The following is a 24,496-nucleotide window of genomic DNA, read 5'->3' on the forward strand; positions in this document are numbered from 1 at the left end:
GATGGCGGAGCCTGGTAGGCTGCTGTCTATGGGGTCGCACAGAGTCGGACACGACTGAAGCGACTTAGCAGCAGCAGCAGCAGCAGCAGAAATATAATGTTTGAAGTAAAGCTGGTTTCACACAGATATGTAGTTGGAAAATGAGGTAACAGCTTAATAACTTTTTCAAATAATTCTGTATATTTTTTCTTTGGTAATACACCAAAACTCAACAAGGGGTAGTCTCTTAAACTTTATAATTGCAATATGAAATATGAAATCATACAAGCATACTGTTCATATTATCATATTCAAATTCACCAGTCTATCTTGTGTTTTGAATAGATCTTTAACTCATGCCTGATTTTAGAACACCATGAATTATTGATCGTTGGAAAATACTGTTTCACTGCATTATGCAGATCTTCCAAATGACAACACATTTCATGGTATAATATCAAAAAATCACATTAACTAAAAAGACCACAATCCTATTATCAAAATAGTTTATGTATTGGAAAGCTGTCAAGTTCATGGTGGCAGATACAAGTTTTCTAAATTCTATACTAATTGAAACCTCAAATTTTTCACTGAAAATACGTACTGCCAGTTGTTTACCTTGAAGTGATGAGCTCACATAATTTAAAAAAAAAGTCTGCCAAATATCCAAGTGTGAATAACTATAGTTTGTCTGTGAGTTGTTCTCTCAAGAAAAAACATGTTTCGTGGGGAAAAATTAAAAAATAAAAATAAAAATAAACCAGCTAGTTTAGCTCACAACTCAATTACACAGGAGTTTTAATTGAGAACAAATACTGTACTTTGGTAAGTGGCAGAAAAGGTTTATGTGTGCCTCCCACTTCACTATTGTTTGGTCACTAAGTCATGTCAAACTCTTTGAGACTCTATGGACTGTAACTTCTCTGTCCTCCACTGTCTCCTAGAGTTTGCTCAAAGTCATGTCCATTGAGTCCTTGATGATATCTAACCATCTCATCCTCTGTCACCCCCTTCTCCTTTCGCCTTTAATCTTTCCTACCATTAGGGTCTTTCCCAGTGAGTCGGCTATTTGTATTAGGTGGCCAAAGTATTGGAACTTCAGCATCAGTCCTTCCAATGAATATTCAGGGTTGATTTCCTTTAGGATTGATTGGTTTGATCTCCTTGCAATCCAAGGAACTCTCAAGAATCTTCTCCAGCACCGCAATTCAAAAGCATCAATTCTTCGGCACTCAGCCTTCTTTATGGTCCAACTCTCAAGTCCATACATGACTATTGGAAAAACCCTAATTTTGACTATACAGACCTTTGTCAGCAAAGCGATGCCTCTGCTTTTTGGTATGCTGTCTAGATGTGTCATAGCTTTCCTTCCAGGGAGTAAGAATCTTTTAATTTCATGGCTGCAGTCACAATCTGCATTGATTTTGGAGACCAAGAAAAGAAAATCTGCCACTACTTCCACTTTTTCCCCTTCTGTTTGCCATGAAGTGGATGCCATGATCTTAGTTTTTTGAATGCTGAGTTTTAACCCAGCTTTTACACTCCTTTCACCCTCAAGAACCTCTTTAGTTCCTCTTCACTTTCTGCCATTAGAGTGGTTGGTATCATCTGAATATCTGAGGTTATTGATATTTCTTCTCCCTGACAATCTTGATTCCAGCTTGTGAGTCATCTAGCCTGGCATTTCGCATGATGTATTCTGCACACAAGTTAAAGAAGCAGGGTGACAATATACAGCCTTGACACACTCCTTGCCCAATTTGGAACCAGTCTGTTGTTCCATGTCTGGTTCTAACTGTTGCTTCTTGACCTGCATACAGATTTCTCAGGAGGCAGGTCAGGTGGTCTGGTATTCCCATCTCTTCAAGAGTTTTCCAGAGTCTGTTGTGATGCACACAGTCAAAGGCTTTAGCATAGTCAATGAAGCAGAAGTAGATGTTTTTCTGGAATTGCCTTGCTTTTTCTATGATCCAAGGGATGTTGGCAATTTGATCTCCAGGTCCTCTGCCTTTACTAAATCCAGCTTGCACATCAGGAAGCTCTCAATTCAAGTACTATTGAAGCTTAGCTTGAAAGATTTTGAGCATTACCTTGCTAGTCTGTGAAATGAGTGCAACTGTACAGTAGTTTGAACATTCTCTGGCATTTCCCTTCTTTGGAATTGGAATGAAAACTAACCTTTTCCAGTCCTGTGGCCACTGCTGAGTTTTCCAAATTTGCTCACATATTGAGTGCAGCACCTTAACAGCATTATCTTTTAGGATTTTAAATAGCTCAGCTGGAATTCAGTCACCTGCACTAGCTTTGCTATATAGAATGTTAAAAAGACAGGGTCAAGGGTTAAATTTAATAAAATGAATAATTTTCACTGCTTCATTGAAGACACTCTTAAGTGATACTGACATTTGTGATGATGGGTTTGACAGTAACTCCTAGGACATCTTGGTGTCACTGCCTTGATTCATGCTAAGGTGCTAGCAGCTTTACTCACCATTGCTTTGGTACTATTAATGGAAACGTCAACACAGCAAAAAAAAGAAAAAGGCAAATTACCATCTTAGAGTTAATATGATAATAGCTTTGGCCTTACAGACCTCCCTGAGAGGCTCTCATGCCCCTACCAGGGGTCTGCGGACCACACTTTGAGAACTGCTGCCTTAAGACATGGGCTTGGACTAGGATGTCTCTTAAATAAGTCTTTAATTACACGTTTAAGTTTATAGAGTTTTGGACTTTCAATTTTTTCCCAATGACTGAATATTTATGAATTTCATATTTAAAAGTAAGTTGAAATATAATCAAATATCTTTGAAATACTTGAATACAGTCTACCACCTAATCCTCACAAAACATTTGTAAGTCAGCTATAATTTGTTCCATTTTTATATTTGAATAAAATAAACACTGAAGCTCAGTGAGATTAACCTTGTCCCACAGCAAATAATTACTAGGGTTTAGAATTAAATACAAGTCTGTCTGACTAAATAATGCATGTTCTAACTACCATACCCAAATGTCTCAAAACACACTGAGGAAATGTACATATATAAACATAAACATATACAATGCCATTGGATTTGCCAATAGCATATATTTAAGACAGCTATATTGTTATGCAAATCCTGATGTTCAAAATCAGAGATATTTGGGGGAACTTTCATAAAAAATATCTTGCACCAAGTTCTTATAGAACTTTCCCTAGAGACTCGGTCATTAATTGGCTGATTCAATGACAAGTCACTTTAATGTCTTTTGGACTCAGTTCCTTCCCAATGGCAATGTAAAAGCACTATCTCAAGGCCCGGTTTATCTGACCTTCACCAACACTGTGAGATTCACAGGACATGTACTGTTGCCACCACCATACTGATGCAGGGACTGAACCTCAGAGAAACTCACAGACTTTCCCTCTCCACCTGCTTCTCCCTCAGCATTGTGAAATTAAGAACAGGTGTCTCACAAGGAAAACAAACAAAAGTACAACTAGAAAAATACTGTTTTCATCATCCATTTCTCTCCTTCCCTCCAGGGCCAAAGTACTACAGAAGTGAGCTTCACCCTCTGTCCTCATAATTGCAGCTTCTCTCCCTGTTATTATCTGGATCCACTGCACAGATACAACAGAAACAATTCCTTGGGTCCAGATCTCAGACTTGCTGACGAGAGCACCAGTCTCTTCTCAGCCTGGTTGCACCGTCCCCCTGCCGCCTCTCCCCCTCGAATGCCCTTCCCTTTCTCTGCTTCATTGGCGCTGCCCCCTCCTGGGTCTCCTCTTCCCTCTCGGGTCTCCCATCTGTTTCTTCTGAAGGCTGCTCCTACGCCATCCAGCCCTAGGCCAGCAGTGTTCTGCTCTGCTCCTTCCCCAGTCTCCCTCCCTGGCCGCGTCCGCTTCTCCCTGGCTTCAAAAGGCACCTGAAGCTGCCGACTCCTCATGGATGCATCCAGCATGGACCGTCTGTGCTAGGAGCGTTGTTTCTGGCTGCTTATGCAGTGCTGCATCCAGACGTCCCCGAGGCCTCCCGAGCTCAACAAGTTTAAGACAACACATCCCATCCCTCCTCGGACTGCTCCTCTCTACACACTGTGTCTCTTGGGAAAGGGTGTCACCACCTGCCCATGTGCCCCCACCGGAAATCTGGGAGGCAGTCTAGCCTCCTCCTCCTTTCCACGACACTCCATGTCCAATCAATCACTACAATTTCCTACACATCTCCTGATCTGTCCTAATATTCCAACTGGTGCTTTCACTGCCTTAGTTAGGGCCTAATTTTTTCTCTGGAAATAAACCTCTTCACTGCTATCTACTTGTCTTCCACAGTGATTCCAGCAGTAACTTTTCAAAACTCAGATTTGATGACATTTGAAAACCTTAAAATCTGTCCTTGCTTAAAACCCTTAGTGGTTTCCCCAACCATGTGCCACCTACAGAAAGTTTTGGCTCTTTGGGCCTAAAGAGCGTGGTCTGGCCTGGCCTTGCTTGCTTCAGCCATGCCTAACTTCTCCCACTTTCCAGGACAAGCCATGTACTTGGACACTTTTCTGACTTTTTCACTTGCTCCTCTCAGTTTGTGGGAACTCTCTCCTTCTGCATCCTTGTTGGCCTGGCATTCTCTTCCTCGTCCTTCAGAACTCTACACTAAAATCTCTACTAAGAGAAACTTTTAAAAGGGAGTCAGCTGCTTCTTTTTCCACGTTCCTACAGAAACAGGCACAAACATACCTTATAGAACTAATCACATTTTCACTGATGCTTCTGCCCCCCCACCAGGCTGTGAACTTCTTAAAGGCCAGCATTATGTCCGACCTTGATATCAGCACCAAGACATATATGGTACACAGTAGGCACTTAGTGGTGGCTTTCCTGGTGACTCAGTGGTCAAGAATCTACCTGTCAGTGCAGGAGATGAAAGAGTTTGATCCCTGTGTTAGGAAGATCCCCTGGAGAAGGAAATGGCAACACACTCCTGTATTCTTGCCTGGAGAATTCCATGGACGGAGCAGCCTGGCAGGCCCCGGTCTATGGGGTCGCAATAGTCGGACTTGACTTAGCAGCTAAACCATCACCAACAGGCACTTAATAAAGGTTTGTTACTGAGTTCTCCAGTAACCTGTTTGGGACCATATCTCATAAGTGCAGAAGTCATTCTTGCAGATCTTCTGAGCAGAGATCCACTTTCTCCATTGTCTCATCTGCTAAAAATATATGTACAATGATCTCAGCATCCCTTCGCTTAAAAATTCTAAGGCTTTTATAAAGTGATTTTGTGAAGTAAATCAGTTTAATAAACCCACCTACTGCACTGTTCTTATCCGGGAGACACAAAACTTAAGGAGTTGGATTGGACTGCTCTCTCTGGTGACCAGGTATTTAAGAACAATATGATCTGGGTAAGGCTGATTTTCATCTTATCTTTGTTTTTCCGTGGCAATGAGAAGCGGGCAGGTATTTTTCATGGTTTCATTACTGACACTATATCTTAACAAACTGTATGTGCTGAGAACTTAAAATCCAAGGGGCTAAAAACTAGGTTTGCTGAAAACTAGGCTCGCAGTTGCGAAAGTGAGATCACTAAATCACCCAGGTTTTTTGCACACCACCCCGCTCGCTTCCCCTATGTTTTCCTATGCCCAGGCCAGGTTGCTAATTAGGTAACTTCTTATCATAATTGCCTAGTCAGCCTTAATGGCTTCACACACTGCTCCGTCTCTCACTGGTCCCGTAGGGCCGCTTTTCAATTGTTAAAACAGCTGCTGAGTTTCCAACCGGAGGAGGCTCGGAGCGCGCCGAGGGGGAAGCGCTGCCCGGCTGAAGACTGTGGTAGGCAGGCGGCCGGGGGAAAAGTGGGACATGAATGCACAGTTTGCACGCTCTGCTCTCCGCCTCCAACCTCGATTTTAGCTGGTCTCCCCCGCCCCGCCCCCAAATCAACACTAGTTCCCCGTCATTGTGCACCCGGGTCTCCCTGACAGTGCGCTGCCCTTGGACGCGTCTCTCTGGGTTTCGTAGCTCTGACCGGGTCTCTGCGGGCCTCCTTCTGCTGCTCTGCTGCTGGCTGGGAGGTCAGGAGGGAAGTACGTCTCCCGCGATGCCGCCCGCGAGGGTCTCCGTTTGAGGAGCGCTGGGTCGCCGGGTGTGTGTGTGCGTGTGTGTTGTGTGTGTGTGTGTGCGAGCGCGCGCGCGCGATGGCGCGCAGCGGGAGGGAGGGGAGGAACTGAGCGGGAGACGGTGGGCAGCGGCGGGAGGGGCGGGCGGGCAGCGGCTCCGGGCTTCAGCAGTGACGCTCGGGAGAGATCAGCACTCCTGGCTCAGCGGCGCGAGAGAGCGGAGCCAGCACAGCCGCGCCCCCGCCGCCGCCGCCGGTTGCGCCCGACCCTCCCCGCGCCGCGCTCCAGCCTGGCGCCGGCGTCCCGAGCGGCCGTCCGCCGAGCCCGCAGCCGCTCCCAGCTCCGCGGCAGCCTCCTCCGGCCGCCCGGCGCCCCGCACGCCCCCGGCCTTTTAAAAGAACCTCCCGCCGCTCGCGCGCTCTGCCCCGGGGTTTGCCCCGGCCCCGTGCTTCGCCGCGCTCTACTTCTCAGCAACTTCGGCGACCGCGCGCCGCCGGTTGTCGCCCGCCTTTGAAGTTTGCAGCGCTGGCCGCAAAGTTGGGACACTTAGGGTGATTTCTCCCCCCCCCCCCCTTTTATCTGCCTCCTCCTCCAAGTCCTTGTGATTCCTGAGTACCGGTGTTCAGCATCTTGGCCGGAGCAGCTGGGGACGTGGACTTGTTCGCACACCACACCTCAGGGAGGGATCTTTCCTCTTCCCCTCAGAAAAACATGCATTTTGTAAGGTAAGTAGCGAGGAGGAAAAAAAAAAAAAAACCGCCGAAGTCCCGCCGCTTCGCCCCGCCGCCGAGACCTGGGGCGAGGAGCGCTCACCCCGCGGGCTGGTCGGGGAGAGGGCGAGGCGAGTCTGCCGGCCCCGCCGGGCGCTCGGGCCCCGCGGGCGAGGGCGCCGGCTCCCGAGGAGCTGAGGGCAGCAGGCGCGTGGAGCAGGTCCCCGCGGGTCCCCCAGGCTGGCTTCGCAGCTGGGCGGCCGCGGAGATGCAGGGAGCGGGTGCGCAGGCCCGGGACGCGCTGCCGGGTGCCCGGGTTGCGGCGGCGTCCTGGGAGCCGCGGAGCCTTTACCCACTACTTGGCCTGGACGCGCTCTGTGCCCCCCCCCCCCCCGCCGGGAGCGAAGCTGCCGCCCGCCCCGGCTTCGTGCCCTCCGCCCGCCGCTGCAGGAAGCCTGCGGGACCCGGGGTCTCGCAGGGCGCGTCGAAAAGCGAGGCTAGTGTGAGGGGCGGGCTCCTGGCGGACCGTCCCTGGGTCTCTGCCCGGCCTTGTCCTGGAGGACCTCCCACCGCTCCGGCTCCTCAGGCGTCCTTGGCTGGTTAAGGCGAGCATCGTTAGAGAAACTTCCTCAAGCCGAGCGGGGTGGCCCGGTGACCCGACCCTACTTTTGCCGGGAAAGCAAAACTGCCACCGAGGGCACGCTTCTTCCCGCCGCAGAAGGAGCGCCCCAATCCCGTCGATGCGGGAGTCGGGGTTCGCTCTAGTCCGCCCTCCCTTCGGGGCTGCAGGCGGGGCGGCCCCGACCCTTTGGAATCCGAACGGGCGGCTCCAGGTCCCAGCTGTTCTCTTGGAGGGGGGGAACTTCGCAAACTGCTGATCTGAGGGTACGGTTTCGGTACACTCTGCTCCCTCGGTGCCCCCTTCCTCACCACACACCTCCCCCCGCGGAGGTCGAGGCGGGAGGATTCCCCGCAGCCCCCGCGCCCGCTGCCCGCGGGTCCCCGAGGCTCGTGGAGCTCAGCGCGGGCACCTCTGCGGTCGGCTAAGCTGGCCCTCGGGCGGGTCGCGGGTCCTCTCCCGGTCCCCTTCGGGGCGCTGCCCACCTCCCGCTCCTGGGTACAAATCGGTCCCAGAAACCGAGACCTTTAGCGGGAAATGAACCTGAGAAAATGTTGCTGGGTGTGTTTATTAATTGGTCTAACAGAATTCTTTTTAGCAACTTAGTTGGGTTGGAAGGTTTTTTTACTTCTCATCTTTCGATCCTGCTAAATCCCACAAAATACACGTGTATGTATTTTCGTTTCTGACCTCTCCGAACACACGAAGCTCTCTTTCCCCGCTCCTCCCCTCCTCCTCCCGCCTTGCTTCCTGAACCTTTTTTTCTTTTCTGAAGGAGGGAATCTCCGCACCTCCTCCTCCTCTCCTCCCACCCGATCCCTGAGCGCCTGTGAGAACCAGGGGAGTCGTCTATGGAAATAAATAGGACCCCGCTCCATTCTCCGCCCCCTTCAAACAAGTAAAATCCTCCCCGGGCTCGCAGAAGTAGAGATAAAACATCCCTCCCTAGGGAGCGCTTGTCGGGATTTGATGGGATTGAATTGTTTTATTATCCTGAAAGATGTGACGGATGGATGCAGGAGCAAAGATGCGTACAGACCAGAGTGTACTAAGGGCGATCGGGATTTATTACTCATTATTGTTTATTAAAAGTGATAATAAGGCTCGTAACCTTAGCTGAAAACTGTGTTTATAGTTAGTTTTGATTCGATGTCAGTCTCTTATTACAGTGGTTTCAGAAAGTGAAAACACCAAAAGGGTATTAATTCCTCACACTCATTCTGCATATGGAATTAATCAAATGTCAAAAAGGTTCTGTCAATTTACCAAAGTTTTAACCCATGAACTTTTGTAAGGTTGCAGTCATGTAAATGTTCTCATTTGCCTCAATTTGTCTTCTTAAAGTTCAAAAAACTTGGCAACATAATTAATTATGGTCCCAATTCCCATTTTCAATCTAAACCTATATTCAGGATTATATTAAAATATCCCATCATTTATCCTTTAAAAGTGACTCTGAAGAGTTTAAATTCTTGAAGGGGTGGAGGTGGCTGTGGGGAGCTGGGAATGAGGGACCCAGAAATTTTGAGAAATACTATTTCATATTTCTCTCAAAAGCCCTTCACTTCTTCCTTAAAAAAAGAAATAAGTTTTTTCCTTTGCACAGTTCTTAACTTCAGTGAATCGACTTAATCTTTACCACACACTTGAAACACAACAGCTAGCAGCTTTGTCCATACTATTGTTTTCCTTTTTTATGCCAGGACATTTTATTCATTAAACCTGTATGTTGAAGTTGAAGTCACAGGCTCAATGTGGCAATAGCACTTTTTTCATTAGTAACTATCATAAAAAAGAAGCTAGAACTCTGTAATGGGCCTAAATTGCTATGAATTATGTGTGGTTTAAATTACACATTTACTTCAGCAGAGATGAAACCATGAATACAAAACATCTTTTAATCACTTGCAGATACAGCTTTTATCTCTTTAAAATGTAACAAATTATATAATTGAAAAATACCTTTCTCTGAATGAGAGAAGCCCCCTTCCTCAGTTTATTTGTCCTGAGTTTATTGAACATTCAGGTAGTAAAGTAGGAATGTTAAAGAGTTAGGAAGAAGGGCATGCTAAGGGAACGCTACATTTGAGATAGCCACAGTGGGTCAGATAACTTAATGTTGCAACTTTTTCAATTGGCTTCATGAGCCTGGTGATTCAGATTTTCATTTTCTCACTTGGATTTACTGACCAGCCTGTGGATAGTGGGGGAGATGTGTTGTAAACCTCCATGATCTGAAACAAAGGTGGGGAAAGATAGAAATAATGTATCTGTGTTATCTTCCAATGTTCCTTTTTCTATTCAGTCAGTCTACACATTAGAATTTTTATTTTAAAGCCATTGTGTTTTTGTTGTCATTTTTACGACAGAACTTATTTTTCATTTTGCTATGACAGATGAGGAGATAGTAGAAATGGAACAGTTATGTCTGAATTAACAGATAGTATGAGTAGTATGATTTCACATAATTTGCCTTGATTTAAATTATTTTAATCCCTCTTCCTTAGCCTTCCCTATGATTAGGTGGTTGACTATAGTAACCAGGTTGTGCTCTCTGAAACTTATTTGCTCCCTGTCTTCTTGTCAGGTGTTGCTTTGGGGACCAGTGCATTCATAGTACCAGCCTGGTAATACATGAAACTTGCCAATGTCAGTAGCCATTAGGTAGACACCAGAAAGAGAGCATGCTCTATGATCTTCTGTACTGGATTAAAGGCAAGCATAACCTGCAAAGATCATTCAGATTATTCATTTGACCTTGAAACAGTATCTGATACCTCTAAATATTTGTTTTGGAATGATTATTCTGAAAAATGTAATTTATTCTTCCTCATTGGTTCACAATTATTTAATAGAAGCAACAGCTTAAAAAGTTTTAGTTGGATAGTCAGTCACACCAAATCTGTGTTGAAACAGATTTTAAAATTCAAGTCCTCCAACATTTAAATACTCCATTTAAAAATACTTTGCAATTTAAATCCTGAATTAGGCTAAATTCTGCTTTATTTTTCCTCTGTATTGCTCCATTTAGAAATACTTTGCAATTTAAATCCTGAATTTAGGCTAAGTTCTGCTTTATTTTTCCTCTGTATTGCAATGCAAATCGATACCTAAGATGCATGCAGTTGTGCTTCCACACGTTAATTTTTACCTAGGGAGAAAAGTAAATACTGCTGTTGTTGTCATTGTGGTTAAAGGAAAAAAAAAAGAATCATATAGTATGACATGGAAAAACAGAATTGCTAATATTTTATTGAGTCACACAATAGTATACTGACCATAAATTCAGTTTATATTGCTTGGGAAACCAGCACCATTTTAGTGTGAAATCTGTGTTTATTTGGATGTGTGTGTATGTATCTGTTGCCACTTCTGAGTTGACAACTGAAAATTTGTTGTTCTGTATCCCACTGATGCCTAAGCCAGTATCAGAAGCAGGTGGTTTCTTGGCTGCTTACTTCCTAAACACACTTTTTAAACTCAAAGATGCTATATCTGTATCTGCCCCCTCCATTTTGATTTTTTTTACCAAAAACTGCAAACCAACACATCCACACATTTTAGTCTTTTGAAATATTTGGAGCACATGAAATATATAATATTAATTCACCCAAAATAAAAAAGGCATTGCTTGTTTTACATTTTAAAAAGTAAGAGTAAGGCATTTCATCAGTATGGAATAAAAGCAAACTAGCAGTATGTTTCTGCAGACTTTTCCCTTTGGGATGAAGTAACAGATTTGACCACAGAACAGCTGGATATTGGGTCCCATTACAATGCCAATTTTTTTAAAGAACTCACCAAGCTAAATTTGATTTAAACTTTGCTTTAAAGTCTGCAGACTTCAAGTTTGTAAGTATAGAAACTTCCAAGATTACATGTTATTTCTTCAGTAAGTTCCGGATCCTTTGGAAACTGATTTATTTTAGTAAGTTGGTGAATAGATTTTGGCTTTCATTTGTTAATTTTTCTTTGTAGCAAATTTGGAAATGACACATATTTAATGTTTCATATATTTCTCTGGAGTATTTATTTTCAGTTTCACTTATAAAAATTCTGAAATGACTCTTGAGAAAGAAAAATGTGGCAGAATGTATATAGTTAAATTATCAAATGTCTCTTTAAATTATTCTTTTGAAAGAATTTGCTGCCTTTTGCATAGTTATGAGAAAGAAAAAATATTTTTAGGAATAATGGGGTTATAGAAGGTTTGGAAGGATCATTACAAAAATATGATTATAGAGGATTGAAAATCAACTCATTTGAGTGGAACTCATATGACATGCTCACTCGTGTCTGACTCTTTGTGACCCCATGGACCGTATCCTGCCAGGCTCCTTTGTCCATGGGATTCTCCAGGCAAGAATGCTGAAGTGGGTAACCATTTCCTTCTCCAGGGATCTTCCCAATCCAGGGATTGAACCTGGATCTCCTGCACTGCATGCAGATTCTTTCCCTTCTGAGCCACTAGGGAAGTCCAACGTTTTCTCTTAGACACTGCCTCTGCAGTGTGGAGATCTCATATATAATAACCAAATAACAAAAATCAAGTTAGCAGTATGCACTCATAGCTGTTTTCTAGCTGAAATGATTTCAACCAATAGTCTGAATGGTTTCAGCCAGTACTAAAGGAACTAGTGACTGTTTAAGTTTTTGTCTGTCAGTCTTTCGTCTCCCTAACATGAAATCGAGGTCAAAGCCCTCTTATTCCAGCTGTACACTCAAACAGCAATATATTCCACAATCAAAAGATATAGCCAAAATACATGGGTTATATTCAAATGGGTGTTTTACCAACAACAAAATATTTCATAGCTACCTCTTGCTCTCTGTGGCAACATCCATATATGTATATAGATCTAGATAAAATATGAAAGTTTATCATTTTCTAAAATAAGTAGTAAAAACTGAATCCATAATTAGAAAGATTTGTGAGGCATAATACCTTCTTTTGGAAATCACCATGATTATTTTTAAAGTTATAGAAACTATGAACAAGTGTTTGTATGCAAAGATAGGTAATACCGTATCTCGACAGTTGACAAAATGACAAATGCTGTGGTTCTTACATGGAAATATTATGTTTAAAAGGGGAAAATCTAATGTAAAAGAGCTTGATTTATTTAGGGTTAATTTCTCCAAGGTAGGTGCCTCTTTGAGTAGATAGATGGTTACAATTCATAGCACCTCACAGTGAGAAATAAACCCTAGCAATGCATGTGAACCTAGGAGATGGCTTTCATTATTTTCTTTTGCTCAAGTCATATGTACTCTAAGCCCATGGGCATTGCCGAGTGTAACATTATGCATTTTATTCCAGTAATAAGATGTGTTTCTGATTAAATTATCAGTCATACCAAACACATACCCATGAGCATCAATGTACTTGATCCTTCTTAGTTATCATGTTTAAAATACATTTAAAGGTAAATAGTAAATACTAGTATATATATCATGGTTTAAATCTAAATGTTGTTCATATGTTGATAGTACTCAGTAAATGTTATAATGTCACATTAAATTATAACATTCACTAAAATTCCCTGATATTATCAAAAGCTTCAAATCGGGTTCATTCAGAAGTAACTAGATCCTGTAATTGAAGAGATATTTGTCGCCCACAGTGGTGACAGATATCAGAAACAGCAGTGCTGGCTAAAACACCTGGCAAATGGAGAAGACGCAGCGGTCACTTGACTCTTGGCCGCTCCGAGTCTCGGTTGGAGAGCGTCTCAGTTCTAGCGCTGATCCTTCAAAGTTTGCTAAAATTGCTATGAAAATATATTACTTTCTGTGGAAAAGTAAAATTGCCTCTTTAATAAGAGATACAAATTTAACACTCTAACAATTGCTGTAGCAGAATTAACTGTACTCGTAGATAAACTAACAGACGGGTCCGCCAAGATGTGGCCTGAGAGGTATTGGGACCCTGCCTCAACGAGGTCTCTCATGGTACTAAAGCACCACCTGAAAAAATTTGATTTTTCCTTTTTAAAGAAATTTTGTTTTTCACTGTCCCCTATAAATATGAAAATATCCCTGGGATAGGAAACAGGGTAAGCAGCAATTGGCTAATATCTTCCAAAGACGTTAATAGCTAGATAAAGCCAGATTGGAATGAGGGTAGTTTAAGACAGAATTTTGGAGAGGGTATGTCTTGGGCTCTCTCAGCCTCTCCTTCTTTAGACAGCCTACCTTTATTATATGCCTCTTCTATGTTCTCTTCCTCTGGTGATCGATGCTCAAGTTCTCATACTCAACAGGGCCAGCTTCTTGGGCTGCATTTAGGAGAACCCCAGTGCTCAGTTGAATGCTCTGCCATTGTCGAAATTCTGTTGTTGAAATCTTGAAATTCTTTATTTATGAATAAGAGATCTTATATTGGGTCCCACAAACTGTGTAACTCACTTTCGTCCTACCTTGGTGGGAATTTAAGACAGAATCTTGATGTTAAGGAATTGGAAAGGACATTTGATACTGTGTTTACAAGGTTAGATCCAGTGAATATTTAATTTAAAAACACATCAATATTTGATTTTAAAATATTTTAACTAAAAGATACAGGATACTCTTTTAAACAATTGAGGCAGAGGTTTCCCATTGCCTCTAAAATTATACTGATTAGTTATCCAGTTTCTAACAGTGTCAGTCTTGTAGAGCAGCATTCCCTAAAAGTGTTCTTTTCTCCTTTTTACAGAAACACAATGTCTCATTATGATGAAAGAAGAAAATAGCAGATGCTTTTTTGTATTTACTTTTATGTATAAAGAAGGAAAATAAGTTTTGTTAATATTGTTTAATATATCTATTGAAAAAGACAGTGTAACTCACCATATCATATGGTTGTTGAACAATTTAAAAAATGGCCAAGGTGATAGCTTCTATGAAGTAAAAATAATATGAAGTGAAAATGACATTCTTATCATCCTTTACAAGAAGTAAGCTCTGCCCACAAATTAACTGGAAAAAAAATTAAAATATACAATTGCATCCACTATAATTAATTAGGATATTTATCTCAGTATGGAATGGCTTAAGTTATTTTATATACATGAAATATAAATATATTTTAATCACAACTCTAGGAGATTTGGAGACAACACATTATGAAGCCACAGATACTGAAAGGAGGTGAACAGGTAGTTGAAAAAGCCTCAGTTAAATTAGTCATCATAATCTTCAAAAGTATCCTTAATTATTTATGCAAACATCTCATAATTCCTGTTATCAATAATTAGATATTGTACTCCATTATGTTCTGAATATTTCAGTATTTTAAGAGTTAAAAAAGTCTCATCTTTGTGCTCATAAAAACATATATTGTGTTACATTCTGAAATTTTTTAAAATTTTATTGTTTTACAGTGTAGTCAGTTATAAATGTGTTAAAGCTGTTTCTGTGCTTTGGATTTCACAATGTGAATGGAAAAGATTCTATTTATTAATATTATCATAGCCCTTGACTGTTTGTAAGGTATTCCCACATCTATCATTTTCCTTAATCTTCACAGGAACCCAGTGAGGAAGTTATTATATCCTCCTACTGAGAAATCTGAGACTCAAGTTTCAGACAAACTGAGATAAACTTATCCGAACTTACAAACTTTTAAAATGAAGTGAAAGCTTGCCAGTCCAGGTTCAATGCATGGTATAGGGTGCTCCGGGCTGGTGCACCGGGATGACCCAGAGGGATGGGATGGGGAGGGAGGTAGGAGGGGGGTTCTGGAAGTGGAATACATGTACAGCCATGGCAGATTCATGTCAATGTACGGCAAAACCAATACAATATTGTAAAGTAAAAAATAGATAATATTGTAAAGTAAAAAATAGATAAATAAATTTAAATTAAAAATAAAAAAATAAAGTGAAAGCTCTTTGCTTTCAGAAGTAAAATTGATAGAAATATCTTAATTTTTAAAATTTAGATTAATTGGCAAATTAATTTGCAAGGGCACAATCTGCTTAGTTTTTTAAAATAATTTAATGATAAAAAAATACCATTATTATTGGATAAGTCCAAAATACTTTAATCATAGGCTGCCTATGTGCTACATGTTTCTTAGTTTTGATAGTAGTTTAATTTATTAGGAAATTTTTTAGGGGAAAATGATTACATTTTCCACTTTAAAATCTGTGTTTAAGGTCATGCTAAACAACTTTTCTTTGAGAGTAAACACATTCAATTTAAAATAACACAAAACTTAAGCAAGAAGTAGAAAAATAACGCCCCACACCTGTCTTTGAGAAGGCTAAAGGCTTTTTTTCAATAAGGAGAATTTTTGAAAGTGAAATGGGGTAAAGATTTCTGACTGTATGTAAGGTCTGATGTAAACCTCTCCTGTCTCCCCACATCCCCAAACACTACACAGATTCTACCCCAATCACAAAAGGCAAACTAGTTAATCACTTTTCTTTATTAAGTCTACACATAGCTATGGAATCAATTCTTGTAGGCGAATCTCTTTTCCTTTCTTGAGCCCTCCTCTTAATTAGTTACACTGACCAGCCATCCAAACTTAGGTGTTAAAATGCCCTAAGGTACACTATTTGTTGTGTCTGATGTATATATGTGTATGTAACAGACAAAGCTTTTAACATATTTGAGAAACAAGTTGTCTGGAAAAAGAAACAATAAAAGATTTTCCTCACAAAGTGGAGTCTAATGAGAAAATTAAAGATTAAAAAATGAGTTATAAGTGTATTAGAGACATATACCCTCTAATTTTGAAACATATTCCAAGTATATATGGTAGGTTTAGTACTGAAAAATCAGAAAGTTACCGAGTCTGTTGTAACATCAGTAGTCAGTCAGTTCAGTGGCTCAGTTGTGTCCAACTCTTTGTGACCCCATGGACTGCAGCACACCAGGCCTCCCTGTCCATCACCAACTCCCGGAGCCTACTCAAACTCATGTCCATCACGTCGGTGCTGCCATCCAACCATCTCATCCTCTGTCATCCCCTTCTCCTCCCACCTTCAATTTTTCCCAGCATCAGGGTCTTTTCAAATGAGTCAGTTCTTCGCATCAGATGGCCAGAGTATTGGAGTTTCAGCTTCAACATCAGTCCTTCCAATGAATATTCGGGACTGATTTCCTGTAGGATGGACTGGTTGGATCTCCTTGCTGTCCAAGGGACTCTTGAGAGTCTTCTCCAACACCACAGTTCAAAAGCATCAATTCTTTGGCACTCAGCTTTCTTTATAGTCCAACTCTCACATCCATACATGACTACTGGAAAAACCATAGCTTTGACTAGATGGACCTTTGTTGGTAAAGTAATGTCTCTGCTTTTGAATATGCTGTCTACATTGGTCATAGCTTTTCTTCCAAGGAGCAAGCATCTTTTAATTTCATGGCTGCAGTCACCATCTGCAGTGATTTTGGAGCCCCCCAAAAATAAAGGCTCTCACTGTTTCCATTGTTTCCCCATCTATTTGCCATGAAGTGATGGAACCAGGTGCCATGATCTTAGTTTTCTGAATGGTGAGTTTTAAGACAACTTTTTCACTCTCTTTCAGTTTCATCAAGAGGCTCTTTAGTTCTTCTTCACTTTCTGCCATCTGCATATCTGAGGTTATTGATATTTCTCCCAGCAATCTTGATTTGGGGCTCAGTGGTAAAGAATTTGCCTGTGAATGCAGGAGATGCAGGAGACCCTGGTTTGATCCCTGGGTCGGGAAGATCCCATGGAGAAGGGAATGGCAGCCCATTCCAGTATTCCTGCCTAGAAAATTCCATGGACAGAGTAGCTTGTTGGGCTACAGTCCATGGGGTCACAAAGACTCAGACACAACTGAGCGACTCAGCATGGAAAAACAAATAGTAATTCTGTACTACAGTTATTTTATTATTTCACTAATAATGTGACATTTTTGAGAGGTAAGACTTGAAGTTAGTTCAATTTTAAGATTTTTTTAAAACAGTGATTTCTAAAAAAGTTGGATGGAATTGGACATTTCAGTGGAGTAATGAAAGCTATTATAGACATGTATACCACATATTCCAAATATCCTAAAAGTTTAAAGCCCTTTAAAACACAGTGAGGAGTAAGTAAATTCAAATAATGAAAATATTTATATACACACACCCATATTAATACTTCAGCCACCAAATTCAGTCTTATAATTGAAAAAACTCTACGTTTAAAGTTTATTCACACTTACAGAAGCAAGGACCACAAAGAGCCAGTTTGGAAGCATCTTTGGCAGGGTGTATCTTGTAATGAGCGCTGAACACCCTTGACCCCCAAGGCTCACCAGCTGCAGCTTTTCCTCAGTGTCTCCCTTAAAAAGATTTTAATAAGAATAAAAACCACACCTAACTACATCTCTTACTTTTGAGGTGGGGAGGAAGGAATGAAATAGTTGTGGGTGTGAATTCCCACGCTGGGTCAATATTTTGTAGTTTGTCATCTTTCTAATGGTTCTAGGTGTATATGTTTGTATTATTTCATCATAATTTGCTATGAACTCTTCATTAAAAGTGACCGTGAGGCCTCTCTGCATCGTCTGCCTTTTGAGTGTCCTGTTCTTCAGTCATCTCTTAATCCAGAAATAATAATGCAGAACATCCCGGGAACTGAGCCTAATCCTCAACTCCCTAATCTCAACACGTGCCTCCTAAAGCCTTTGCTGGATCTGGTGCCTAAAAAGCCTGCATACACTCACCTTTGAATCAGTTATAATCCACATTTTTTTATTAAACATTATTGATGTCTTCAGATAAGGCATATCAAGCAAGGGTAACAAAGGGAATAGTAACAGTTTCCTACTGTCTGCGTGATTATTGTTAAAAACTTAACATCTCACCCTTTCCTCTGTGTTTCTAGTCAGTCTCTTATTAAATAGGAACCTAACCTTTTACCTGTTCGATTAGGTAAATAAAGATAGAATAATCTGATGCTGAAACTCTTCTCGTAACTCTGTTTTAAGAGCAAGTCAAAACATGTGTCTTTTGCTGTTGAATAAAATTTTGCAACTAGCTAGGAAGCTGGCTTATATTATTTGTTAATGAACAGAACCTTCTTTACTTTTAAAAGGGCACTCATGTCTACTATTTTTAATCTTATTATAATCCTGGGAATGATTGTCTTCATTTTGTAGACGAGGGAACTGAAACTCAAAGAGATTAATTAAGAGGTTTGCACTTTTGCTCAAAGTACAAAAGCCAATAATTGTTCAGTCTGAACTTCTGCAACTCTGATCCTTTTCCTCTAAGTCCGGTGATTATTTTCTGTTTTAAGCAGCTTTGTTAACAGTCCCCAAATGTGAATGAATAAATGAATACATACATAAAAATTGCATGACAGGGGAGAATGGAAGAGAGTAGAAAAACAAACCAAACTTAAATTCAAGTTTTTGTAGAAATGTATAATCCTGAATTGATAGAAGCAAGAGACAGGAGAATGAGACAGCGAAAGATGAGCGTCTCTAAACTACTAGACTGTCAGGAACCAGACGCTGATTCGATCTCTGGGTCAGGAAGATCTCCTGGAGCAGGAAATGGCAACCCCCTCCAGTATTCTTGCCTGGAGAATTCCAGGCACAGAGGAGCCTGGTGGGCTACCATCCACGGGGTCGCAAAGAGTTGGACATGACCGAGCACGCACACATACAGTGTCCTTGAAGAATGTTACCTCGTCTCTCCGCAGGCTTGGCTCTAAGCGTATAGTTTGTTTTGGGCCTTGGATTTGAAGGCCAAAGGGTTTAAATACTTTAACTTCCTTCTTTTTACCAGAACAACATACTCGTGAGGCCCCTTTTTTCTGGAAATAAGGCTAATCTAGCATTTAACCATGCTCATGTCCCTGGTATATCTGTCTCACCTACCTATCATTGCATTATAGTATCATGAGTACAGTTTTTTTACATTACTGTTTTGATTTTGTCCTGGGCTTTGGCATGGAAGCCAAATCCTCTTTGGTAGCAAGCAGGCTTTAATGCTGTCGTATCAAAACAGCTGCTGGCAGGGAGGAAGGAGTAAAGCTTCAGGATCATCAGATACTGGGGAAAATAAAATTGTCAAAGCATTCATAACTTGTGTCCTATTTAGCGTTTATTATCACTCGTGAAACAGATTCCATAAAGCAGCAACAACTGTCCGTGTTGTTACTGTCATTTTTCCGTGACACACCCGTGAAACATCACCACCTCTGCTTGAAGCTAGGTTCTGTGTCACCACTGCAGAGGGGGCGCGTGGCCATGCCACCCTGGGGGGGGGTGTCTCAAGAATACGCACAAACGGAATGCAAAATAGTTTGCAGTAGAAGTATGAGCACAGAGAAGTGCACAACTTTATTTCTCTGTGGTTGCAGACGCTGGAGTCATGAAGAGTGCGTGGTAGTTTGCCGCCAGAGAGGGGGTGGCGGCGGCCCAGCCGCAGAGGTGGCAGGTCCTCCTGGCTCTATGAATGTGAGCCGCGTGCTAGGAGGGTGCAGGAAGCGTGTCTGCATGAACACAGGGGCTGTGACCCGAAGGGTCTCGCGGGCATGGCCTTCAGACTCTGCTTCATGGGAAGCATCTGACTTTTGTTTTAAGCAGAAAAATGAAATAGATTTCGTTTGTCACGGGGACAAAGAAGTGCTGTGTAGAAGGACTGAGGAGAGATCCAGGGGACACGGGTGTGAGAGCAGGCAGGGGAGGGTCAGTAAGTGGACAGTGAGGTGCTGGCCATCTGGGTAGAGAAGAGAGAGCGACTTTGAGAGAAGATGTAGCAGGGAGAGGGGCAGGATTTGATGGGTCATGCAACGTGGGGATCAAAAAGTCAGATGATGTTGAGGTTCCTGATTTAGCAGCTGGCAGGATGAGTGTTGCTGAAGTAATACCAGTGTGTACCGATTTCAAGGTAGCCCTTCAGCAGTCTCACTGGGTTTGTTGTCTGAAATGGCACAGTGTCTCCAATACTGTGCCATTTCAGAGAGCAAACTTGGAAACCAAGGTTCAGAGTGGTTCCACATATTTAATCTGCCCACAGTGGAATGGTGTGGAAGGGTTCCCAGGAACAGAGCCCAGATTCAGGTTGGCCACTTCACACCTTGAGGGTTAGATGCCTGGGAAAGGAAGGAAAATGGGTCTGGGGCTAGCAATCAGCCTGGAGCAAGTGGCCAACAACCATCCCCAGTGGCCTTGCACGGCCCAGAACTTTTAGGGATCTTTCTAATGGGAGACATTTCAAATTACCTTCAGTTCAGTTCAGTCGCTCAGTCGTGTCTGATTCTTAGCCACCCCATGGACCGCAGCACGCAAGACCTCCCTGTCCATCACCAACTCCTGGAGTTTACTCAAACTCAAGTCCATCACGTTGGTGCTGCCATCCAACCATCTCATCCTCTGTCATCCCCTTCTCCTCCCACCTTCAATCTTTCCCAGCATCTGGGACTTTTCAAACGAGTAAGCTCTTCGCATCAGGTGGCCAAAGTACTGGAGTTTCAGCTTCAACATCAGTCCTTCCAACGAATACTCAGGACTGATCTCCTTTAGGATGGACTGGTTGGATCTCCTTGCAGTCCAAGGGACTCTTGAGAGTCTTCTCCAACACCACAGTTCAAAAGCGTCAATTCTTCTGTGCTCAGCTTTCTTTATAGTCCAACTCTCACATCCATACATGACTACTGGAAAAACCGTGGCCTTGACTAGATGGACCTTTGTTGGCAAAGTAATGTCTCTGCTTTTTAATATACTGTCTAGGTTGGTCATAACTTTCCTTCGAAGGAGTAGGCGTCTTTTAATTTCATGGCTGCAGTCACCATCTGCAGTGTTCTTGGAGCCCAGAAAAATAAAGTCAGCCACTGTTTCCACTGTTTCCCCATCTATCTGCCATGAAGTGATGGGACCGGATGCCATGATCTTAGTTTTCTGAATGTTGAGCTTTAAGCCAACGTTTTCACTTTCCTCTTTCACTTTCATCAAGAGGCTCTTTAGTTCTTCTTCACTTTCTGCCATAAGGGTGGTGTCATCTGCATATCTGAGGTTATTTACCTTACTTCCAGCTACAAGCTTCTCGAAAGCAGTAAAATTAAGCAAATATTTATTTAGTGCCTACTTTGTGCAAGAACTAAAAAAGTCTACATAGAGGATATAAAGAGTAAAAAAGTAATTTCTGTCTAAGGGGTACGTTCTTGGGTAAACTCATGTTATATAAGCCTCATGAAGAGCTTTTTTTAGGGACAAGATAAAAAACAAAAATAGCTATAATTCAAGTGAGATAAGAAAGTACAGAAGAACCAAAGTCTCTGGTTTTTACAGGAGAACTGTGGTTCTGCCTTATCTGCCTTCAAAGTCCCCAGGGAACTCACAATAGGCACTTAATAAACACTAGCTCACTTACTGACAGTGTTCAGAAAGAGCTCAGATAACAAGCCATCTAAGTAAACACCACACTGGTGCAATCCTATTAGGAATCTCCCTAGGGAAAGTCAGGCAGCATCCTTTCTCTGTCGGAACACCTCCTACTTTTTAAACTGCTCTGTTCAGTTTCACGGCTTTATCAGAGAAGTATTTCACCACGTTCCAGCCTCCTTCCCTGTCATGCCCTGCCAGCCCCTGGACTAGCTGGGCTAGCCACAGGGCTTCTAATCCTTCTTTCATGTGATAATGGACCTTAAAAAAATGTGGTGTCACCCCTCCTAGCACCCCCCCACCTCGGGGTTAACACTGGTCAGTTGTTCCCCACCTGATGTGATTGTCACTGTGGTCCCCAAGGCTTGCCAGTGTGGGCGCAAGCCTTTGGGAGGCTGAGTGTTTTACTCTGTGCCACCCCATGGACTGTGGCCCACCGGGCTCCTCTGTCCATGGAATTTTCTGTGGCAAGAATACTGGAGTGAGTTGCCATGCCCTTCTCCAGGGGATCTTCCCAATCCAGGGATCAAACCCCAGTGTCCTGAACTGCAGCCAGATTCTTTACCACTGAGCCACCAAGGTAGCCCAGTGCATGCAGGCAAATTCCTGAATGTGAAGCCCGGGAGATGAAGCAAGTCCTTCCTCTCTGCCTTCCTCAGTTTCCTCATCTGTGAAAGGTCCCTTCTAGGCTTGACCGATATTCGGTGGTTCTCTGGGGCTTAGTCTCTCCATGCACGTCCCTGCTGAAATAACACTTTCTCAGAGAGGTCTTCCCTGACAACTCATGTAGCTTTGTTCCCTCTAGCCTTCCCCTCTCCGTGGCTTCCCCTCCAGCCTCATCACCAGTCTCATTTGCGTCACAGTGCTCCTGCTCTCTGGAATCATTATGTGGAGCCTCTCTTAAACCCAACAAAGTGTAAGTTTTGCAAGCCTGAGAACCTCAGGGGAGCATCTTGTTCACTGCTACATTTCCAGACATCAAGGAGTGCCTAGCACAAAGTGCCCAATAACTGTGGAATCAGCCAGTGAGCTCTGCAATTCCACCATGCTTGCTCTCCTAAAAAGGTTTCTGTTGTCACTGCCTTGTGGATGAATATCACTATTTATTACATCACTAGAAGCTCGGGTATAAAACATTTCTTTGATCACAGCCTATGGAAAATGCAGCCCATGTGTTCAGCAGACAGAGCTGGCAGAATTATCAAAGCAAGTTTTAAAACCAGGTTTGTCCTGAGAACAGGAATATCTCTGAACTCGGATAATTGAAGTACCTGGTTTTGTTAGTATGATGAGTAGAACTAAAAAAACCTTTTAGATTTTGAAGTTGAGAAGGTAGTATGTCTGCTCTGAGATAGATGGAAAGGACAGAAAGTGTCAAGGTTGCTGCTGATGCAAGAGTGAAGAGATGGATGGAATTTTAGAATCCTGCTACAGTATTTTACTTTCATCTTTTGGTTTTTATGCTTGCTGTCACTAACACACAAAACCAGTAACAAAGGCCTTCCCTTGTGGTCCAGTGGTTAAAAATCTGCTTGTCAATGCAGGGGATATGGGTTCGATTCCTGGTTGGGGAAGATCCCACAAATGGTAGAGCAATTCAGCCTGCAGACCGCAACTACTGAGCCTGCTCACCCTAGAGCCTGTGTTCCACAGCAAGGGAAGCAACCCCAAAGAGAAGCCCGTGCTCCACAACCCAGAGTAGCCCCGCTCGCCACAACTAAAGGAAGCCCGGGGGAAGCAACGGAGACCCAGCACAGACCAAACAAATGGTGAAATTTGGTCCATTGGTCAGTCAGTACTTGGTGAATGCTTAATATATGAATTACAGGGTATCTGAAAAGATGGCTAATTTTTCTCCCTCGGACTGTTATACCTCAGAGCTTGGCATCTGTCCCAGTGACCTGCTGGAGTCACACCATTGCTTTCTCCACTGCCTCTTCCTGCCTGTCAGTGAGCTCACAGCCTGCCTCTCTCTTGCCCACACCTGTGGAGTCCACCTCATCTTATCCCTCTGTCTTGGAATTCCTCTACTGTTCCTGTACTGTTCGCCAGAAAAGTGCCTGGTAGCATCCATTAGGTGACATTTGGCAGATGTGGGTTCATTAGAGAGTTCAAAGTTTTGTTTGTTTATGCATTTGGACATAGCTTGTGAAGAGGTCTGGTCATATATGCCAAATTGCAGTGTTTTCTTGTCAAATATTCTTCATAACTTCTATACCTGTCTTTCTTAGTTTCCTGCTCACTTACTGAAAACAACCCCTTACCAGAACTTTTGACAAAGTAGTCAGCCTCAAGTATCATTCATCCTTTCATTTGAAATATAAGTTCAAAGAAACAACTACTGATGTGTGGGTGTGTGTGTGGGGTGTGTGTGTGGGTGTGGGTGTGTGTTGCCTCTCCCCAGAATGTCTTACCACCGTTTCCCAACCTGACAACTGAAATCAACCCACACATCTTGCTACTTCTGACCACAGTCTGTGTATCTTTATGTTTCTCCTTTTTCTAATACTTTATGCACTATAAAAATTAGCTCTTAAAAACTGTATCTAAGGCAGCCAACACCTCAAAAATTATTTGATGCCACCTTGAAATTCTGCTTGACTAATCTCCTTTCTCTCTGATTTCTTTCATCTCTCCATTACTTATGTTTTGTCCGCTTCTTGTGTCTGGGTTCCTATAATCAAGGTGTTGTCTTTGATTCCTCACTCCCTACCTCCAGCTCACCTGCACATTCTGTTGACCCCACC

General features: G+C 42.7%; 1 protein-coding gene across 1 annotated transcript in view; it reads left to right on the forward strand.

Moving 5' to 3' along the window:
- The first annotated feature begins 6,280 nt into the window (after nt 1-6,280).
- The window catches only part of NDNF (neuron derived neurotrophic factor), a 40,774-nt gene continuing 22,558 nt past the window's right edge, over nt 6,281-24,496 (forward strand). The window contains exon 1 of the mRNA XM_081529974.1: nt 6,281-6,809. Coding sequence (XP_081386100.1) covers nt 6,796-6,809 — 14 coding nt within the window. The 5' untranslated portion in view covers nt 6,281-6,795. The remainder of the gene's footprint in view (nt 6,810-24,496) is intronic.

The sequence above is a fragment of the Giraffa tippelskirchi genome, chromosome 1, assembly GCF_054371585.1.
Source record: "Giraffa tippelskirchi isolate mGirTip1 chromosome 1, T2T-mGirTip1v1.2.pri, whole genome shotgun sequence".
Taxonomy (NCBI): Eukaryota; Metazoa; Chordata; class Mammalia; order Artiodactyla; family Giraffidae; genus Giraffa; species Giraffa tippelskirchi.